This window comes from Pezoporus flaviventris, unplaced genomic scaffold, assembly GCF_033815535.1.
Source record: "Pezoporus flaviventris isolate CSIRO_AGI_PZ_B2104156 unplaced genomic scaffold, CSIRO_AGI_Pfla_v1 ptg000078l, whole genome shotgun sequence".
Lineage (NCBI taxonomy): Eukaryota > Metazoa > Chordata > Aves > Psittaciformes > Psittacidae > Pezoporus > Pezoporus flaviventris.
The window spans coordinates 2,656,416-2,678,307 of record NW_026892626.1 but is presented as its reverse complement, the minus strand read 5'-3'; the positions used below and the strand labels follow the sequence as shown (position 1 = coordinate 2,678,307).

General features: G+C 36.4%; 1 protein-coding gene across 7 annotated transcripts in view; it reads right to left on the bottom strand.

Annotated features, from left to right (window-relative positions):
* The window catches only part of SNX29 (sorting nexin 29), a 120,865-nt gene that overhangs the window by 62,482 nt on the left and 36,491 nt on the right, over positions 1-21,892 (bottom strand). For 4 of the 7 annotated variants that reach the window (XR_009746909.1, XM_061473281.1, XM_061473282.1 and 1 more), the window contains exons 14-18: positions 21,683-21,765; positions 17,506-17,612; positions 8,262-8,378; positions 5,283-5,338; positions 4,472-4,553 (exon numbers count right to left, since the gene is read on the bottom strand). Coding sequence is in view for 6 of the 7 variants with exons in the window: in XM_061473281.1 (XP_061329265.1) it covers positions 4,472-4,553; positions 5,283-5,338; positions 8,262-8,378; positions 17,506-17,612; positions 21,683-21,765 (445 nt within the window). In the remaining variant the exon portion in view is untranslated. Of the gene's footprint in view, positions 1-4,471; positions 4,554-5,282; positions 5,339-6,152; positions 6,905-8,259; positions 8,379-17,505; positions 17,613-21,682; positions 21,766-21,892 lie in introns of those variants that run through there. The other 3 variants (XM_061473285.1, XM_061473286.1, XM_061473287.1) reach the window with 3 other exon arrangements.

Genomic DNA, 21,892 nt, shown 5'->3' with positions numbered 1-21,892 from the left:
CCTGGAAAACCTCAGGAATCACAAAATTGAACTACCCAGCACTTACAGCTCTCTTCTCAGTAGAGAGCTTTTTCCCTCACCTCAAAGGACTATGCACAATGCAATGACAACAAAACCCTAAATCATAGATCACAGAATGATTTGGAAGGGACCTTAAAGTTCATGCAGTTCCAGCCCGCTGCCACAGGCAGGGACACCTTCCACCAGACCAGGTTGCTCCAAGCCCCATCCAACCTGGCCTTGAACACTGCCAGGGATGGGGCAGCCACAGCTTCTCTAGGCACCCTGTGTCAGAGCCTCAGCACCCTCACAGGAAAGAACTTCTGCCTAAGAGCTCATCTCAGTCTCCCCTCTGTCTGGTTAAAGCCATTCCCTTTGTCCTGTTCATACAGGATCCAGATCTCTTGTAGGCCCCTTAACGTGCATTTTGATTTTCTGCCATTAGGGAAAAAAAAATTATAAAGCAGCAAAAATAATGTTTATTACAAATAAGAGGACTCTCAGAAATGAGCTCAGTCATTTACCCTAATTGACACTTCCAGTCCTTGTCAGTTCATTACGCACTGGTAGCCTGGTAAATATCCTCTTCCACAATTTCAACATTGCATCTAGTTCCCTGTAATCAGGAGCACATGTTTTGGCAGAGATTTAACAAGATAAATGCACAGTTCTGTTATTGAGGCTACTGTGAAGTTTTATAAATTAGTGCTTTCCTGATAGCTATGAAATGCAAAATATGTATTCAGCAAGCACATGACTACATACTTGATCAGAGATATGGCAATTGCTTCAAGTATTTCATCAAAGTACTATGTCTATTGTGAGTTTATGTCTACTCAGGAAAACTTTTTTTCACATGCACAGTGGTAGAAAATAAAGTTATTTGCTAGACAGATACTTGTCCCAGTCATACGCTTGTTACTGAGAACAAACACTGGCAAGAACGCCTTTAATGTAATCTTCCATAAGGAAAGATCTCAGCAGGTACCAAGATCAAGGTTTAATAAGAACTATAGAAGTTTTTGGTCACTTCTACAGGTAATTCTTGCTTGCCTGTTTTTTAACATGAAAAGAGCAAACAGACAACTGTTAAGGAGAGAAATTCTGTAATATTCTGTGCTGTTCTGTAATGAAAGACAAACTAGTCTTACCACAGACATTACTGGTCTATTCTAGAGAGACACTTCCAACTTTCCACATAACATATGTCCCATAAATGGCTGGTATGAACAGATAATCAACAGAGCACACTCAGAACAATTTGTAACTTTTTCAAATGCATTTACCAATAAACACAATTCTACCCACTACGGATGCCCAAAATTACGAGTATATATTGTAGACAACCCACTTAAATTCTCCAAGTGGTGTTTCTGTAAACGTAGAATTTTCAGTCTTTTAAAATCTTGCAATGATATTTTGCTTTCTTTTGTCCTCTTCTCAAGAGGCTTAGCCTTTAGAAGTTGTTTTCCACTCCTAATGATTAATGTATCAAATCTACTAAAACCCACTCTGCACCAGCACAATGTATTTTCTAACATGCCATGCCAATGATAAATAGAAATAAGGTGCAAAAGCACAATGAAAAAACCTAGATTTTGTTCAAGTCGTTGTAGCTGGGCCCTTAACCAAAGCAAACTAATAGTAACATCTAGCCCTCTATTCACTTCAGCAGATTTTGGATAAAGCCCTGAACCTGTTATAAATTGGGAAGCTTAGTTTATCTCAGTATTTCTCCTGTGCAAAACGAGTGTGCAGAACATCTCCAGTATATATGAATTCTGCATACTTTCCAGGCTCTCATGACGACGTTTGTATAGTCATGTGCAGCCAAACTGCATGAAAAGTATTGAACTCTTAGTTCCTAAGTTTGATATCAAGTTTGCTATCAGATTACAAGCAAAATCAAATTTTTTTTTTCAAATAATGAAAGCTTTTACTCCAATTCTAATATGCCTTAATGAAAACCACTTTATTACTTAAAAAAATATATCGATTCGGCACATTATATAGAAACCTGGTAAATAAATTGTTTCTGGTTCATGTCTTAGTAGTAATGACACTAACAAAACCCAAAATACAAAAGCAAGCTTAAGAATAACAAAGGATTCTTTCTTCCCATTCAACCAAAGGGAATACAGCTAAAAAGCAAATAATAAAATCCAAATTGTTGGTAAAAAAATGCAACTATTTACAATACATGCAAACTCTCCATGACCCTTTTTCAAATGGATATATGCTATGCGCTTTTCCTAATTTTTTTTTTGGCCATTTAACCACTCAGTACTTGGAAACTGGCAGCAATTTTTTTTTTATATTGTTTTGGGGGGTTGTGGGTTTGTTTTTTTTGTTGTGGTTGGTTGGTTTTTAAACAAAATGGCCTTCCTACGCAGTAATAATATTACTACTGAACTTAAAAGCCTTTAATAACATACAGAGAAAGTTTTCCTCCCATGCCTTCATTTCTCACGGCATCTCGTGGTAAAGAGGTGCCTATAGTTAAACTCTGAGTATCCACAAGCGGCTGAAACAATTGTTTTATTTCTACTTCTCACTAACCAATGAAATGAGGAGAAAAAACAGTGTGAGCAACAGACCATTATTGATGAACACACTTGAAAATGCCTGAGTTTAAGTTTACTTCTTAGTCAAAACTTGCACAGGAAAAACTTTAGAGTGCTTTCCTTTCTAACAAGAAGCTCACTGCAACAATTCATGCCCACAATTTGGTATTTATAAGTTATGTCAACTTTTCATATAAATAAGAAAGAAACCTGGAATTGTGTTCATTTCATCCACATAACCTTTGGCATTTCAAGAAATATGTATCAGGAAAAGACACATCAACTCTTGGGTCATCTTCCCCCCTCTTACCTTTCACACAACAGCACGTATCAGTAATATTAAAAAGACACACAATTAATGCTGTACAGACAGGACTGTTACATGTCATTTCTCACCATCTTTAACAAGTGTGCCAAGTCTAAGCAGTCAGAAATGTACTTTAAAGGCATATTCATTGGGTGACTTCATTTTAATCTGTACCTGCTGATATAGCTTAAAGTAATAATCAAGAGAATGCAGAAATTCAAGTGTTATATTGTTGGAAACAAAAGACCTCATAGTTCAGATACCAAATATTTTTCTGCAATTGTTTTATTTTGTAGTTATCTGCCAGAAACTCAAAACTCCTATGCAACGTCAGGGAAAAACAAAAAAACAAAACACACCCCCCCCCCCAAAAAAAAACACCACAAACAAGAAAAACCAACACACTCAAACCCCAAAAAACACAAAGAAGAAAATTCTGGGGTACATCCCATCTCAGCTTCTGCTTGATTAACAGTCTAGATGTAAAAATGCTTGAGGCAACACTGAACTTTTAGAACTCAAAGCTTTTTACATAGTACATGATAGATGCCCCTTAACATTACCCTTTGCTGCTCATCCACACAGGCAGCAACACCGATTCCAGAGAAATATGGACACAAATCATCATTCAGAGTGAGATGACTGTTAAAAAGCTTTAGAAATCCTGTTCAGAGGTAATTACACGTGGCTGAAACATGTGGGAAAATTTTGCAACTGCTAATAATCCACAAATAAAGAAATTCCAATAGCCTGAGTCAGCACATTAAAGAGAGTTTAAAATTTGCTTTTCCATTCTATCCAAGCAGGGGATAATTGTTCTGAAACTGAGAACCAGGAATCAAGGAACAACGTAAGATTTAAATGCTTCAACTATAAGGTAGGTTAGAGTGCAAAGCCCTAAATGCAGGCTTAGCTGAAGCAGAACACACTATGAACATGTCCAGTGACACATAATGAAGGCTTGCTGAACCACTCAAAATGCTTCTGAGGGAGCTATTATAGTAAGCCACATCCATCTTGTCTATCAAGCAAGATTTCCAGTCATGGATAGAGAACCACAGAATGGTTTGGGCTGGAAAGGACTTTAAGATCATCCAGTTCCAACCCCTCTGGCATGAGCAGGGACACCTCACACTAGACCAGGGCTCTGTCCAACCTGGCCTTGAACACTGCCAGGGATGGAGCATTTACTACTTCTTTGGGCAACCTGTTCCAGGGCCATCACAGTAAAGAACATGAACTTCACCTGGTTAAGTTTAATCCATTACCCCTTGTTCTAGCACTCCAGTTCCTGATGAAGAATCCCCAGTATGTACCCACGCACTGAAGAAGGCATTACTGATTAATACTGTTGTACTCCTCAGCCAATGCAGTCATCTTGTTAGCATGCTTTGAAAGTATTAAACTATCAAAAGCCAACTCTCAGAACACACTATTTGGATAATCAACAAAATCCTATGAATGAATATATATATGAAGTTACTGCTGCTGTTCATTACCTGATCTCTAATGAAATTACAGTGAGATCTTTAAATTATTAAAATGTGCCATTTCAGTCAGAAACTTTTACACAGAATCTGCATTAAGATGTGTCACTTACCTGATACACATGGAATGCATTAGCAGCTTTGCCACGCAGAAAGACTGAGGGAATCCAAACGTTAATAAGAGCACGGTTTGATCTGAGGAGAAGAGGAAAAAAAATTGTAATAGGGAATCATATTTATGTATACGAATTGGAAAGCAACCACCTCCAGTGATTCAGATAATGATCAGTGATCAACAAAGCAACTTAACACTTCAAATGATTCCCATGAAGATGAGGAAAATTGTAGTTCTGCCTGAACCTTTTACACTTGCTGTATCATAGCTGTAACATAGCTGATAAAGACAAATGAAATAATTCCATTTGGTCCACAAAGCTCAGCAAAAAACTTGAGTTTGTTAGAGTTACACAGTTATAGAAAAGCCATTTCCATCTACTCTTCACCTCCAAATTTCTGTGATTCAAAGACATGAGCTGCATTTTCACCCCTTCATCCACAGAAAGCTCAATTCATTCGTCTGGAGTTCTTCTGTAGAAATAAGAGTCCACCACATTATGAACAGCATCTATCAAACCCAAAGCAACAACAGAAACCAGGAACTTCTGGGTGCTTTGCTGGAATACCAAGACCTGGTTCACTGAAAAAGCCCTCCAAGGGCATCTTCATAAATCTAAACTTATATTCAACATCATTAAAAACTATACTAGGGCATGGACTGTGCAGCTCTCCGTACTTTTTAACGGCAGAACACCACAGCTGAGAATTCAGTTACTGGAAATAATACAAGGAAATTATTGCCTCTGCTTGTTCTTCTTTCTCATAAAAACAGTACAAAGAGAAAAATGCGTGCATTATGAAACTTACATCTCAAAATCTGACAGACTCTGATCTTCAGACGTTTGACTCAAATCTCCAGGGACCTGTATTTAGAAAACAAAAATAATTCCAACACACTGGTTCTTATGCTTTCTATTAAGAAAACATAATATTATACGGAAATTACAATTCAGCATTCAATTGTTTTAAATGCCAATAAAAATTGTTACTGAGAAACAATAAAAGAAATAAACAGTTGCGAAACAGGATTATAAATACATCACCTCTGTGAATTCCTCATATTAGAATCTGCTATAATTTCGGAAAGAAACAAATTGGGGTTTGTAAAAGCATGTAATTTTGAAAGGTACAGAAAACACAGAAAAAAAGCATCCTTATTAGATGCCTTCAGAAGCGAAGTATGCTAAAACAAAGTACATTGTGAGTAAATAATTTATGGGAAGAGATGAAGTGCCTAAAACCTAGTGATCACTTTGGTTTACAACCAAATTCCATTCAGAAAAAGACATGCAATCATTTTTACTTTAGCTGTGTTCTTAAACATTCTATAGCTACAAAAGTTAGTAAAGATGGCAATGATGGACTAACACCTGCAGTCAAAAGTAGCAGTTGTGAGAAAACAAAACTGAAAAAACAGAACTGAAACAACAATAACCTTTTACCTTACGTTAAAGCTAATTACACAAAAAGGATAGCTTCTCTCCTTTAAATACCATAAAATGTAAAGTGTAACAGAGAATAGTGCGTTTCGATGAAAAAAAAAATTAAAAGGATAAAATGGTGAACTTCTAGAGACAAGTTCTAAATTAAATATTTGTTCAATGTATCTCTATAATGTACGTTACAGGCATATTACTGGGTTTCAGGTTATTTTCTGCCTAAGAAACCTAAATATATATTACTGCTTATTGTAAAGCAGTAATATATACATATAATGTACAAATTACATATTTATTCATTGCAAAGTAATATAAGATTTCTAAGGGAACTAAAGAAAATCTGCTCCCCAGATGTCTTGACAGGCCAGCTCAAGACCTCCCAATACACAAGACAGAACTGAATTTTGCCTTCGCAAGAGCACCAAAAACTAAGTCATTCCTGCCAGGCAAAGAAAAATAACTGCGCAGAGCCAAGTCTGCTCCAGGGCATAGATACAGAATGCTGAACACCTCCACTATCCTTTTCTGGAGGAGTGAGGTGGAAAGGACCTGCCTCACAATTACCAACATCAGCTGTTGTCTGCTCACAACCCAGCACACAGCCTGGCTTCCCAGGACTCTTGTGCTAAAGAACACACATTCTTCGGTCTTGCCTGCAACCTGCGCACTCTCTTTGCGTGTATCTGAAGTGGCAAATACTACCACCAGATATATGCTGTTATTTTAATTAAGTTCAGTGAAAGTTCTGCATAAACCTCTCAAAACCAGAGTGTGGATTTTGGAAATAAGAAAAAGGATGACGTTAAAGAGGTCCAGTATGCGGAAACAGACTGGTTACTGATTTTGAGATGGTCATTGAAGTGCTCTTCATTGTAATGCAAAACACAGTGATTGAGCCATCACATCAATGTACTTCCTCATACCCTTGAAAGCACATACTTTTTGTTTTAATATTCCTTTGTTTGTTGCAGAAGTTCTGAAACCCAATAACTAGAAATTTGGAAAGATCATTGTGACAATTCAGTTGTACATTATAACCATTAAAATTGATTATCAGCATTAAAAGGAAAAGAGAAGACAGTGAAGAATCATGGAAGCTCTTTCTATAACAAACTAAATTATATGCTATTTTAATAATAAATATTAAGTCCTTGGCTGATATTTTCAAACAACCCAAAGGAGGATCAAATATTCATATCCCACAGTTTCTGGTGGTTACACACTTCAAGTTTGAAAATTCTAATTCAAATCTACAGAAATTCTTTACTGTAAGGGTGGTGAGGCACTGGAATGGGTTGCCCAGGGAAGCTGTGAATGCTCCATCCCTGGTGGTGTTCAAGGCCAGGCTGGACAGAGCCTTGGGTGACATGGTTTAGTGGGAGGTGTCCCTGCCCATGGCAGGGGGGTTGGAACTGGATGATCTTAAGGTCCTTTCCAACCCTAACTATTCTATGATTCTATAAGTAATGGTCAGACTATCCACAAAGAGTTTTGTTTACTTATACAGAATTCAAACATATCCTTCTTAGGGTAATGCAACAGTCATTAGGACTATATTAAATTCTATTTCATTTTGGACATCAGCAAATAATAACCACAAGCATTTAGCTAGTCCTTAAAAATATGGTAACACCTCCATGTCTTAAAAGTTCTTGGAATTAGTTTTCTCTCAGTATCTGACTCATTAAAATATGGTATCAATATCTACCTATTGGGTTATGATATGGAGAGACATGATTACAAACAAGATCTGCTGAACAGGGACATAAAGTCCAAAGTATCCGAGTGAGAAAATACAGCCATAATACATATGCCATTTATCACCTGTCATCACTTAACACAATGATGTGATTGTTTCCATCTAAAAGGCTGAAAATTGTAGGTGAAATCCTGCTTCACTAATGCACACAGAACTATCAACTACTTTAGAGAAATGTTATGATAAAACAGGCATGAATGCTTCCAGTACAAACAAAAAGTAAAGAGTAATAGCATGTAATCAGAAAACAGAAACTGTCAAAATATGTCTCCCTTAGAAGATGGACAACTATTAGGAATGTTCTTGATAACTCCTGTTTCCTCCCTGTTCATTTGTGAATTTGAACAGTCTTTCAACAGAAAAAGCCCAAGTGAAGCAACAGTTGCTAGAAAACAATTTTATTGTCTGAATACATCTACTTTACATTCAACTCTGCTGAGGAGAGTTGAACACTATCAAAATACCAAGTAAGGTGTTCTTGACAGATATGTCATTACCTGTTAGTTCTATATGTTTTGTTTCATCACAAGTAAAGGATTTGAGCTCATTCCAAAGTGATGTTCTACACTGTAATAGGCAAACACTTACCGGCCCTCTCAAATCAATTAGTTCTTGTCTCATCTGGGACACAAGAGCTTCTTTAGCCATCAGAGCCCGGTGCAGCCTCTCATTGAATTCAATCAGCTCCCCATGCATTTCAGCTACCTGGAAAACAAAGCCAGGAGATAACTGCATTCTAAACTGAAAAAAAAAAAACCAACCCCACACTATTTCTTACGCATATATCAACACTTACATGTCTTTTTTATTTTACCATGCTCTTTAAGTACTGCATGTCATTGCTAATGCATTACTTTGAACTGACCATTAAGAACAGACACTGTTAGAATAATTTTGACTTATGCCTTGAAATGTAGGTGTTGATACTGAATTCAACAGGAAAAATATGCAACTCTCTGTCCAATTTTCTTATCAAAAGAGATCCCACGGCAACTGATTCTAATAAAACACCTCTCAACTTTTGTTCTCAGTTAATTCACAATTAAACACAGCACTCAACAGTTGCAAACTAATCACAGTATTTGAACTGGGAATAATGCAGAATGCACAAACTGCATTAAACTTCGTCAATAATTCATTAGTCATATTCTGCACTCTTACTTGGAGTTTTAATAGGACTGGAGTCCACCCATCCCAGGCAAATCTGTGAAGGGTCAAAGGAACAAAAATAACCCCAGTTACGCTCAAGTTGTGTAATTAGTACGGTCTGAAGTGTGGCCTCTTTGAACACGAAGTGAAGCTATGTTTTTGCTCTCCATTTTTGAGTTAAAGCATCAAGAAAACATCAAATGGTGCAAGGTATTTATGGGAGTGAACAAGGCTCGATGAATGACAAGGATGAAAAGCATACCCATTTCTAAATGGTTATGTAAAGCAAATTATGTTTAAGTTGGTACCCTGCCAAGAGAAGCAAGAAATGATAAAGCTCAAATCAAAGTTAAAGATGATATTGAGCTCTTGAATTTTTCTTACACAGAAGTGAAATGTAAACCTGTGGCATAAGGGGGAAGAGCTCCAAAAGGACAAAGGTTCCCAAATAGCAAATATCTAAATAGCAGTAACATTATTTCATCAAGAGAATGTGACAGGGAAACCAACAGAAACAGAGAGCAAGACTAAAGGAAGCTCAATATATGCATTCAGCAAGATTTTTAGCTACTACTATCAGATTATACTATAAAATTGAATGAAAGTTTCATTTCAAATACAATAGTTTCAACAATAAAAAGCATTTTTTATTATCATCATCATCATCATCATCACTATTACTGTTATTATCACTATTATTAAGAGTAATAAATCAGCTTCAATTTAATGGTTTAGGGTTGTTCTGGTTTTTTCTTCTCAGGCATTTCTGTTGCACTTAATCCCATCAGAAAAACTGATTTCCCAGACTTGTAATTAGACTCTTCACCGACTCCTCCTGATAAAAATCAGAACATCAGGATTTCCACGTTATCAATTCATGATCCACTATGTATTCATATCTCAATTATTAATTCAGCATCAGTCTTAATACAAGGTTCTTGACATCAAACACTTGTTAGTAAGCTCATTTTGCCAAAACATAAGATATCTAAATGCACATGAATTTCTGCATTATGACTAACATAGTAGGTCCTACTTAGCAAGCACTTTTGCTTCATACATTACAATCATCTATGCACCAAACAAAACCACCAACTTTACTAGAGAAAGTAATAATACAATGCCACTAACTCTGCATAGATTGTTTTCCATACTAGCTTAGCCACTCATTCTAATTTAAAGCGACTGGTGTAATACTTACAAATATCACAAGCCCCTCTCTGATCCTGGTTCTTATTGGCAGGACAGTTAATCACAGACAGCCTGGGCTGGGAGGCAGAACTTCCCTGTGTTTCACATACACAAAGATGTAGGATGCTACCGGTTGCAAATTCACAGAGAAAAACCCTCATGCTGACAGTTGGGTGATTGGTGACCAAAAGCAATACACAAATTTATGAATGGAATATAGTTCCCATATTTGAAATTATGTTGGATTTTTGCAGTGCCTGTCCCAAGCACAAGAAAAAAGTTCAGCTCTCTGTTGTAATACCTGACTGTTTTGTCTCTCTCTAATTCGGATGTTCTTGAAATAACTTTCTACTTGCAGAATCAATTAATATGTAAATTCAACAGCTCTCTCAAAACACTGGAAGTAATACAAAAATGTGCAAGTTTCCCTAGCAAAGTTAAGAAATAAAAAGAGAACAGCAAATAAAACAGCAAATCACTGTTATATATTATCAGACAGAAAAATTAGCAGGTTATGTTATTTGTGAAAATCACTTTTATTAGTAACTAAGTTCCTTCAGTACTTTTTCTTGTCAAAGAAAAACGTATTCTCATCACAGCAAGGCAAAAGGAGTGGTGAGATACACTTGTGAATAACAATACTAATTTAGGTTCCTTTAATATTTCCTGTATTAAGGTCTGCTAAAAACAATAAAGAGGTCTACTTATAATTAAATCCTTTCAGTTACATTTTATGTAACATCTTCCTTTATTCATTCCACACTGAAGCTTAAGCAATAATTTTCCCTACTGGGACTACAATCTCCTTCACAGTTGTTTTTCTCTGTGACAATATGTTTAAAGCAGACAATTACAGTACAACTGAGCTAAGCTTCCCTTGGCAAGATGATTGTTCAGATATGGTCCTGGCCTATCACAAAGCCTTAGTCAAGAGCCCAAATTCTTAGCATGAAGTTGAATTGAGGCTAGAGTAAAACACTGAGACTGCATGCTAACAGAACTCTAAAGACCTGCTGTCAAAGAAAATCTAAGCCTGGTCCTGCTGCCTGGCAGCTACCACTGCAACTATCCTGCCCTGCAGCACTGCAGCCATGACCAGTCTCCAGGTAATGACACAGGTTAATACCACTTCATGCTCAGCAGAGGTCTAAGCTGTTCATGTAAACCATGCTAGGGATGTTTCACTAAGCAATACAATCTGTCTTAGAAGGGCATGCTTTTAGAGTAGAGAAACAGACTTTTAAGAACTTGCAACACAGTAAGTTTTTTTAACAGGCTGTTTTAATTGAAGACTGAGTTTTTTAAAATATATAATTTGCAGCTAAAACTCACAAAAGTTTTTGCACGAACTGTATCTCAATTAATGACTTTTTGTCAGGCATAGGCATTTCCCCCCCCCAGATGTCACAAAATGCAAAATGACACATTTCCCAAGAAACTCTAGAGAGAAGCGCAAGTTGCTCCCATTTGCCCCCAGATGGGTGTATTTTTCCCTTGAGAAGATGCCATTTTCAAAGATCAACATTCTTCTACACTTTTCCCCAACAGAAATAAAGCCAAAGGTCTCCTAAAAGGAGCAGGTATCCTACTAAATATTAATAATTTCATTTTGCTACAAGTGAAAACCAGTAAGTCTCAAAATGACAAACGGTTCAGGCAATTTCACTAATACACCCAGAAAATGCTTGGCCATTGCTTTCTTTTTCAAAACTTTCATTCTGTATTCTCGATATCTCTTATCTGCAAGCAAGTTATTTGGTTCTAGGCAGACTCAAAGATCCATTCAAGAATAGGACTGGGTTTTGGTTGTTATGATTTGGGTTTGGTTTTTCATTTTGTGATGTGGATTTTGGCTTGTCTGGGGCTTGTATGTACTATAGCTATAGAAGGTAAGCAGAAGTCACAATTCATCAAAACCAGCAAGAAGAAAATAAGCTGTAGCTTTCAACTCAAAACACGTGGGGAATTTTGCACGCTGGTTGAAGTACATATTACAGTCCTTGTACTGTACCGTGTACAGTACTAACCGGTGTTCACCAAGATTAATCCTGACATACCAAAGAGCACTAACACATTGGACAGGAAAAGCTCTCCGCTGGGAAGAGCTGTGCTGGCAGGGAAAATGAAAGTCAGCAAAAGCAAAATCAGAGATAGAGGATAATGAGTTTAATAAAAGGGATAAACTAAGTGTTAATCATGTCTTTAGAAGCTGCATCCTTATATGTATCCTTACAGCAAAAGCCAAAGCCAAGCCAACAGATCTAAACCACCATTATCTTTCCCAAGATCCTTTTAATTTCTCATTTCACATCCAGAGGAATGTTTCACCTCATCTGCTATGCTGAGACTGCTCTTCTGACCTGCAACTCATTATCCCTTTACTAGGATAATCTTCATGAGCTAACACAAAATACTTGGAATGTACAAGCAGTATCCTCAAGGATAATCTGATATAAGCAATTCAATACAGACGCAGTTAGAATCAGGAGACTACATCTGATAAGCATTTCCTAGCCTGCCTCCAAGAAAACAAGACTTGGAACTAAACTGATATTATCAGATACTAAAAAACATGGACTCAAAAAAAAAGTCATTTCACATGCCATAAAACATTACCTAATGTAAATTGCTGATGATTTTTTTTGATTTTCAAGCAAATACTGACAGACCGATTTGTACCTAGCAGGCTTGACACTAGACCAGGTATTAACTGTTATCCTGGGTTCAGCAGTAGCAGTCATTTTTCTCCTTCTTAGTAGCTGGTGCAGTGCTGTGGTTTTGACTTTCAGCCTGAGAACAACACTGATAACACAGAAAGTTTTTGTTACTGTTCAGTAATGTTTAGTCTGACCAAGGACTTTCTGAGTCTCACGCTCTGCCAGGGAGGAGGGGAAGCTGGGAGGAAGCAGAGACAGGACACCTGACCCAAACTAGCCAAAGAGGTATTCCATACCACAGCATGTCATGCCCAGTATATAAACTGGGGGCAGTTACCCAGAAGGGTCAGATCACTGCTTGGGTCGGGCTGGGTATCTGTTGGCGGGTGGTGAGCAGTTGTATTCTCTCCCCTTGTTATTTCCTTTATCATTATTATTATTGGTAGTACTAGCAGTGATTTGTGTTATACCTTAGTTACTGGACTGTTCTTATCTCAGCCTGTGGGAGTTACATTCTTTTGATTCTCCTCCCCATCCCTTTGGGAGTGAAGGAGAGGAAGGGGGGACGTCTCCCAGGCAATGGTGGGGAGTGAGCGAGCAGCTGCGTGGTTCTGGGCTGCCGGCTGGGCTTAAACCACGACAACTGTCCTCCCATAACTCGCATTTGTCCAACCACAATGGCACAAGTTCTATACTGTAAGTTTTAGGTACACAAATGCAACCATGGTTCCAAGCCTAATCCAAACCAACTGGTGAGCTCAGTTGACTTGACAGCAACAGATCCAGCATTTACTAATGACTGTGGAACCATAAAAGCATAATAGAAATTTTTCTTCCTCATCACAGTTTTCTCTCTGTAATCCCCCATACGCCATGTTGAGACTACAATAATAAAAAAGACTTCCCACCACATCAGACACATTTCTGGGCCTCAGCAGTCCTTCAAGCAGGCTGCTTGAAGTCACATCGATGTGTGGTTTCACTATTCCATAGATATTAATTTGCTGTCACTTATGCCTCTGTTCCTAAGCTTCTAACCTTCCTTTTTCCTTTAAATCATGATAACTTAACATGGTTAAGGAACATATCCATTGGTTGTTGCCATCCTTTATATGTACCTCTGTGTATGACACACCTAGAGTACAGAAATCTTCAGCAGTGATCAGAAGATCATGCATGGTATGCAGACGTTACCAAAACTGCTATATCACCAAGATTCCTCACTTCAAGATCTTAATTCAAGGCATAGTAAAGAAATTCACTACACTTTATTGTTACCTGTTACTCTGAACTGAGAGACAATTCTACAAAGATGCAGAGACCTTCTGGCAATGCTTCTAGTAATTTAAGATTTTGAGATTTTGTAACAAGAAAACAAAACCCATGTACTGCTTCATAAGCAAAGACAAATTCTCACATTTGAAAATCCTCCAATATTTAGAAGCTTTCTTTAATTATCTGGTAGCATACAAATATAAAAATATTCTTAGTACAAAATTAATCTGAGCAAAATTAACCCTTAAAAAAAAATGACTGATTGAAAGGTCAGATATTTAGAAGTGTTTAAAAGCCACTTATCCAACTAAAAGTGATACATGCTAGAATTTTTTCTTGTCTTTTTTTTGCTGACTCAAACAAAAAATCCCTCACCGCAGATTAATGTCATTTCAGCACTTTGAAATAAAACTGAGATTAAAGTTCAAAATCTAGAAGGCAGTTTGAGTAAAAATAGTCAGTAACATACTTTTGAGGCCTTGAGATGCAACTGGCCGATTAATTCCTCGTTCGGCGAGAACACAAGGCATGAAAATACACATGAAACTTCAGAATGGTGAAAGCTTGGCTTAACAGCCAAAATCACCTTTCACAGAACAAAGTGATTCACATCTTGAGCTTACATTATCAACAAATGCACCTCCCACAACAGAAAAAGTTCCCCAGCCTCACATACCAACTGCTCAGAAATTGATTTGTCAGGCATAAAAATACAGCAGTACACATACCACACGAGTTATGTTTGTGAGATTTAGGGAAAGGTACACGGGTCTTTTCAAATTCATTAAAAGGCAAACTAGGCTTCTATGGAACTTTACCTTAAAACCTGAGCAATTCCTAGTTAATTTATGTAGAGATGTTTCTTGTTGCTACAAGAAAAACCTTGGAGAGTTAGAAATGATTATTTAACTGTCCAGTTTCACTCCAACATTCCTGCAAGAATGAGTGTTTCCACAGAGGAACAGAATCATATAATCACAGAATCACAGACTGGTTTGAGTCAGAAACGACCTTAAGATCACCCACTTCCAATCCCCGGCCACAGGCAGGGACACCTGCCACTAGACCAGGTTGCTCCAAGCCCCATCCAACCCGGCCTTGAATGCTGCCAGGGACAGGGCATTCAATAAGGGATTAATATACTGTGATACATGTTGCAGTACATCAAAAGCCTGCTACTGTAGCAGAGGAGCCAGGCTACTCATTCAGTAGTCTGACAGGAATAGTCTATGCCAGGAAAACAGAAATTCAATGTCATTTATTGAGCCTTTAACAGAGCTCTCCCATAATACTATTTAGTACATCATGAACATAACCTACAATTTAACTTTGAGGAAATGCTGGTTAAAGTCCACCACTAAAATTACTCATATAAAGAGAGTACAAAATTACCAAAGGCTGAAACTGCAAAGAAAGTTGATGTTCTCTTTAATGAGATGTTTACTACTTCATTACTGGTCTACAGCCATGATGTTTTTAAACACACTTCATTATTCACGGCTTGAGAGTTGTATAAATCAAACTGATTTCTCTTCTAAAATAAAACAGCACTCTAGTCCCACAGCATATGACATTGGAAAACATATGGGAATTGCTAGAGGTATCCCAAACCCCCCAAAATTGGGCCCTTAAAAGAAACTGTGGTGACTACATATGTTTCACCACTATTTCTAAGAAAATACAACAAAGTTTATGCAGATTTATTACAAAAAATTTTCCACTACTGTTTTTAGCATAATGTTCAGTGAAAAGTTTTTGAAGTTTCTTTTGCTCCTTCATAATTTTTAACTTTTCTTTATCTACTTGGTTAAAATCAACTGATTTACTGATTGTGAGTAAAGAACTTCAAAAAATACAAACTATTTTTACAAATATGTTAAAAACCTGAAAATTCCTTCAATATATTAAGAATAATTTTTTATGGAAAAACAGACACCCAAAATCTCTAATTACTCAGCAGAACCATTCCTTTTAATCTCTTGACAGCTAGTTGTTTCTCTGTGAGGAGACTTCTATGTCCTGATCAGCTACCAAGAAATTTAAGGGAATCTTTGTCCTCCGTTAAAATAGTCTACTGGGAACAAAATAACAGTTACCAAAACTGCTGAAGTTAGAACATTTTTCAGACCCAATTCTAGCTGAATGAAACTGCCAGAACAACATTCAAGAGTGGTTTCTATCCTAGTCCTCAACTTGGAACACAACACAGGCTATCCTTTGAAAGTAAGACTTCACACCTTTTGTTTGTGCAGAGAAAAGGAGTAATGACAAATACACCTGGATTGTTACAGAGGTTACATCCCATTTCAAGTATGTGAAGACACTGTTACACTGTAGTTAGTGAGACTAAGATGCAAACTTCCTCCTCTGGGTATGATTTGCAACCAGGTTTTACAGTGGCTATATCCCCTGCTGTGCCATCAGAGCTGCTGCTAACACTGTCTGCCCCAGAATTGTTAGCAACAAACTCCTGAACATGCAGAACACACTTAAAAGAACTAAGGAGGATGCTTTTAAAGCTAAAAGATATTTTACCTGTGGTCTTAATTAAGATAGTCTTTTGACAGGTACAGAACAGAGGAAAGGAGTCAGAAGAACCCAACCAAAGGTATGCATTAGGGAGAGAATTAGTTTCACATGGTCCTATGAGAAAATGATAACCAAGCATGAATGTTTTAGAACTGTATTAATCAATTTGATGCATGACCTGCATTTTTAGTTATCTTCATGTTAATCAGTTACTATGAGTAACCCATTTCAGAGTATTTTGGGCAAAAGAAAGAGAATTGTTTTACTTTTTTATAAAAATGTTCATTTAATATTTAATAGGAGATATGGGTATTAGATATTAAATTTCATCACTTTTGTCTGGAAAATCATCTGTATTTAAATTTAGGTTGAAACCCTAATCTTTCTTCCTTTTTTTCTTTAATGAATTTTATATTAAGTCTTAGAAGTGAATCTTGCTTTAGGAACTTTTTCTAACATGGTCATATCCACAGAACTAGTAGCTTCCATCACCATTTCCATACTGCAGCATTCAATACGCTATATGGTAAAGCAATACAAAAATGAAACACAGTTTGGCAATCAAAAAGCACTATGAAAGCACAGAAAAAGCTACAGATTTCAGAATGTCCTCATTTTAAAGCGCAACTGACACAACAGCAATGCCTGTAATTACGTACTGTAACAATACCTCAAACCTGCTTTCAGAACTTCACCACCACCAGTTATAACCTTAAGGAATCTATTTATTAAAACCCTCATTTTAATATTGAAGTATAATGTGTACTCTTGTTAGGAAAAATATTTTTAACTATTTGAATTGCTTTAAATCTTCTTTGAAGTTGAATTAACAGATTTGTATTTTAACCACAGAAGCCTGAAAATGAAATCTTCCTCTTTCTTTTTTCTCAAAAAATAATTAAAGAAAAAAAAAAGGTTTTCTTTTACGCTAATGGGGGAGGAAGGGAACCAACAACTAAGCAAAGAAACTACAGCTTCAAATGTCGTGTTACAATTATGATTTCACAGAATTTGTGCAGTACAAACTTTACCTCTATCAATTTTCTTTCATAAGAGCTGGCTAGTTCCTCATTGTTTTCTACTTGCTTATGCTCTGGCATAGGAAATTCACCATCAGTACTCCAAATGCCGGGCGGAACTAAAACAAAGAGATACCATGTTAAATTACATAAACATCTAGGACAACTCGTCTACAAGTAATAGTTCTAAAAACCAGTTGCTAGAAGTATCAAAATCGGATGTAATATTAAACAGTATTACAAGTACTAAAAAATAAATGCTGCAGGGGGCTTTCTTGTGAGCAACATTTAGACAGGTACTCTCAACAGTGAAAAAAAATAATCAAACTAAAAGCATTTGGCTGTTCTATGACTACAGCTATTTAATAAATGCAGATAGTAACCACAATTCCTACCCAAAGCCTTGCAAAACTAAGCCTAAGCGTCTCTTCTGTCTTTTTTCTACTTTTCTTCCGAACTATCATTTCATATTACGTGTAACAATTATTTACACATCACAGAAATTACAGACAACAGGGCTGGGAATTTAATGGTTTTGCATGAAGCAGAATCAGCTGCAGTTATTTCATTCCTGACAGCTAATAGTCTGATTTATTCCTAGAAACCTCCAATAATGGAGATTTCACGCTTCCCTGCACAATCTATTTAAATTTAAGTATTCTCAGAAAAGTTTTCTTGATAGCTAATCAAAATTCCTTCACCTGCCCATCTAAGCCCATTACTCCTCTTTTTACCTACAGTAAAATGGAAACTAGTTTATCCTATTCCTGTTCCTGGCTATCATTTATGTATTTCATGATCACTTTAATGCCAATTCTAAGCATGTCCCCCCTCTTCTCCAAGTTACATCAAGTCCAATTCAACTTCTCATAACAGATCATGAATTTCTACAAAAAAAAGTTAGCACTTACAAAGTAAGCAAGCACTAATAAGAGAGGTTTATCAAATGCCTTCATCATTTCTCAACAGCTAAACTATATATACGGCCACAATAAGGTAGATACAAGACTTCATAATTCAGCTGACCGCTCTTGAGCCTAGGAACTGATTATTGCTTCAAGTATATATACTCTCTATATATGTAGAATATATATATTATTATTTTATTAAGTGAATTTTGAAAGCTATTTTAAAACCTATTTCCTGTAAATCTTACTTGTTAGCCAGAAACTTCTAAGATCAGCGTTTTCATATGTGTAATTTTATTATATCTAAGCAGGTTTGGAAAATGGTCCACATCCAACTCCTGCTGATGCGTGGGAATGCAGGATGCTCATTTAATATTTAAATACAAAATCAAACTGCTTAGTCTATGGCAGCGATCACTCATTTGAAAGCTGGTCTGATACTCTGAACTCAACAGTTGACTCTTGGGCAATATATTTATAATTGCATTTGCTTTTTTAAGTCAATGCAAGGCAAAGTATAATGCTGCATTTCATTTATTATTTTAGGAAACTTTAAAAGCCACACTAAATAGCATCTGATCTGATTATTGCAGCAAATGGAGATTCTTCTCTATAGTCACAAAAACAACAGCAGAAGCTTAATTTATTTGGGCTCTTCCAAAATAGTTCCACAGAAAGTCTAATAAAATAGCATTCTAAAATCCACATACAATAATTTAAAACTTCTGGTTTGATACTATTTGGCAGAAGATTAATCATCACTGAAATTCCTCCTCATAACAGGGGAGCAGTGAAATTAGTTGTATGCAACAGTTTATGCCTCCTAACATAGAAGACTATTTCCTAACATTCCAGCAAAAGGGGACAATGGGAGTTTTCCAAATTCAAACAGATCAGAACTCTGACATGTAAGGCTAGTTACAAGGACCTTACCCTAGAAAGATGTAAAATAATATATAGGAAACAAACAAGAATTTTAAGTTAAATTGACAAAAGTACAGAAAACAGTAGTTTCTTCATCCTATTTCCTTCCCAAAATCATCACAACCTCAGAACACAGTAATAAAACCAGTCTTGTAAAAACACTCCATTTTCCTTTTAAGTATTTCAGCTAATTACAAACCAAATTACTTCAGGGAAGTTGTTACTGTCACTTTAAGTTAAACCACAATTGGAAATCAATAATTTGACTTATGATAGTTGTACTAAAAAATACAAATAGCTCTTTCTAATAATACAAATATTCTTACTTGTGAAGGCTCGCATCTGAAAAATATGAATGCCTATGAAGAGATACTGAAAATGATCTATGTAAATCATGGGTGCAATAGTGTCTATAAATTTGGTAAAAGAAAAATACTTTCTTTTGTTTCACTCTCCCTTCTTGAAGTGCATCTAAATACATCAGCTCTCAGGAATTGTTCATGTGCTTAAGTACTTTTTTTGAATCAGAGGCCTAAGTACTACTAAAAATTCAGATAAATCTCCAATGTCAGCTAAGGGGAAAAAAATAGTTTTCTAAAAATACAAAGTGTGAAGTTAGGATATAAGAAAAATTATTACAAATAGTGCATGCAGCTGCAATTTATTCTGGTCACTAATGATAAATATTACAGAAAATCACTGTGGATTGATTCAATAGCTTTTGAGCATAAAGCATACATGTATTCATTTTTAGAAATGTTGGTACTGTTTCATCCCCCTTTTTCATCTGTAAAATCTGACCATCCTACTCTGCTTCTATTCTTATCACTCACTGATTTGCATAATTTTAACATGGCAGAATATAGCCAGCCTAGGAATATTTTTTTTCTTTCCCTATAATTACACTCATCATGCAAACTGTCAGTATGTAATGAAGGATAATTTCTGCTATTATAAGAAGCTTAAGCGATGATTTTCGTGAATAATTCTTAATCTGAATCACTACACTCCAGCGAAGTCGGAAGTAAATACATGTGTTCTCACTAACAAAAAGCCTTTTAAGGATGAATGAAGTTTTTAAACTACAAATAAGTACAGTGACTAGCTCTTAAGAGCAGAACTAATGCAGTATTCATTCATACAGCCACTTATACAACCACAATATTAATAATTAGGAGAAAAATGAACAAAAAGACAGATGGTGCCAGTTTCTGAAAAGCCACCTCGTCTCTCAAAACACCTTCTACAGGTAGCAGAAATACAGGTCCCACCAGAAGATGATTCAGAATTGAGACTCCAATTCACCCAGTCATAGACACTTTTATCACACTGACCACTGAAGAAAAGCAGTGACACTGATAACTGTTCATCTTTCAGATATAAAATCTGCTAATTAGAATCAGAGCAACATAGCAAACAAAGAGAAATGCCTGGTCTGTTGAGCCTACTTGAAACAGTCTGCAAATACTTATCCCCAGAACAACAGTAACAGAATAATATAGATACTAGTTTTTCTCTCCTCAAATTATTCTTACGTTCTAATATCACATTAAGTCACAGATTGCTTTTTTAAATAAGAAACTTCCTTGAAAAAGCTCAGACCACCTCATCTACCAGAAAATGCTCTGTAAAAATTACAAAAAGCTACATCAGTATTTTCTCAAAAGGAAAAGATATTAAATGTCATTTCACTACTGACAGATACTACTCTACCATAGTCTGAAGAGATGAATAGGGTTTGTAACTATCTCTTGCTAATCCTACTTCCATGTAAATGATTTCGTTTGTTTTGGCAAAGACTCACTAAGGAAAAGGAAGACTTCTTGACTGTTTCTACTCAGCAGTAATTTAATAGTGTGCTAGCACATAATATTCTTATTGTTTGATCTCAATCTGCATTACAAAACTGCTCACAAACCAGCAAATATCCCAGTCAGAGATGCGTCAGGGACAGTTCTCATGGGAACAGAACCCTAATCTCTTCAGATGGTGCTGTTTTCCAACAGGAGGAAGGCTGATGTCATACCAAGCAGCACATGAAAGTGTGAAACTTGCATGTCCCCAGATACACTAGGATTCGTTTGCATGGTTGAAGTGTTAGTTATGGACAAGGCCTTGCATAGGACAGGGTGGTTGGTTATCTACAGAGACCCATTCCAGGATGGATCAGGAAAACCAGAGACATGCCTGTCCACTGGTTAGTCTTTCATTGTCAGTTTTCATACACATCAAGGAGTCATTTCCATCATTTGGTTACTACTTCTATGCCTCCAATAAACATGGTCTCAAGAGTAGCATACAGAAAAAACAAACCTTGTGCATGGATTATTTTCTTTTCTGCTTCATTTTATCCTTACCTTCCACTGTTTGACCTTCTCTTCTGAGCATCTGAACAGCTCCTACATATTTCTTAAGTTGCACTTTTAGCACCTCATTTTCTCTGTTGATAAAAATAACAGAATAAAAAAATACAACTGTTTTCTCAATGTAGATAAAAGCCAGTTTCAATAGAAACAAACATACAAACTGTCATAACAAGCTTTATCTGCGTCATGAAGATGATAAAA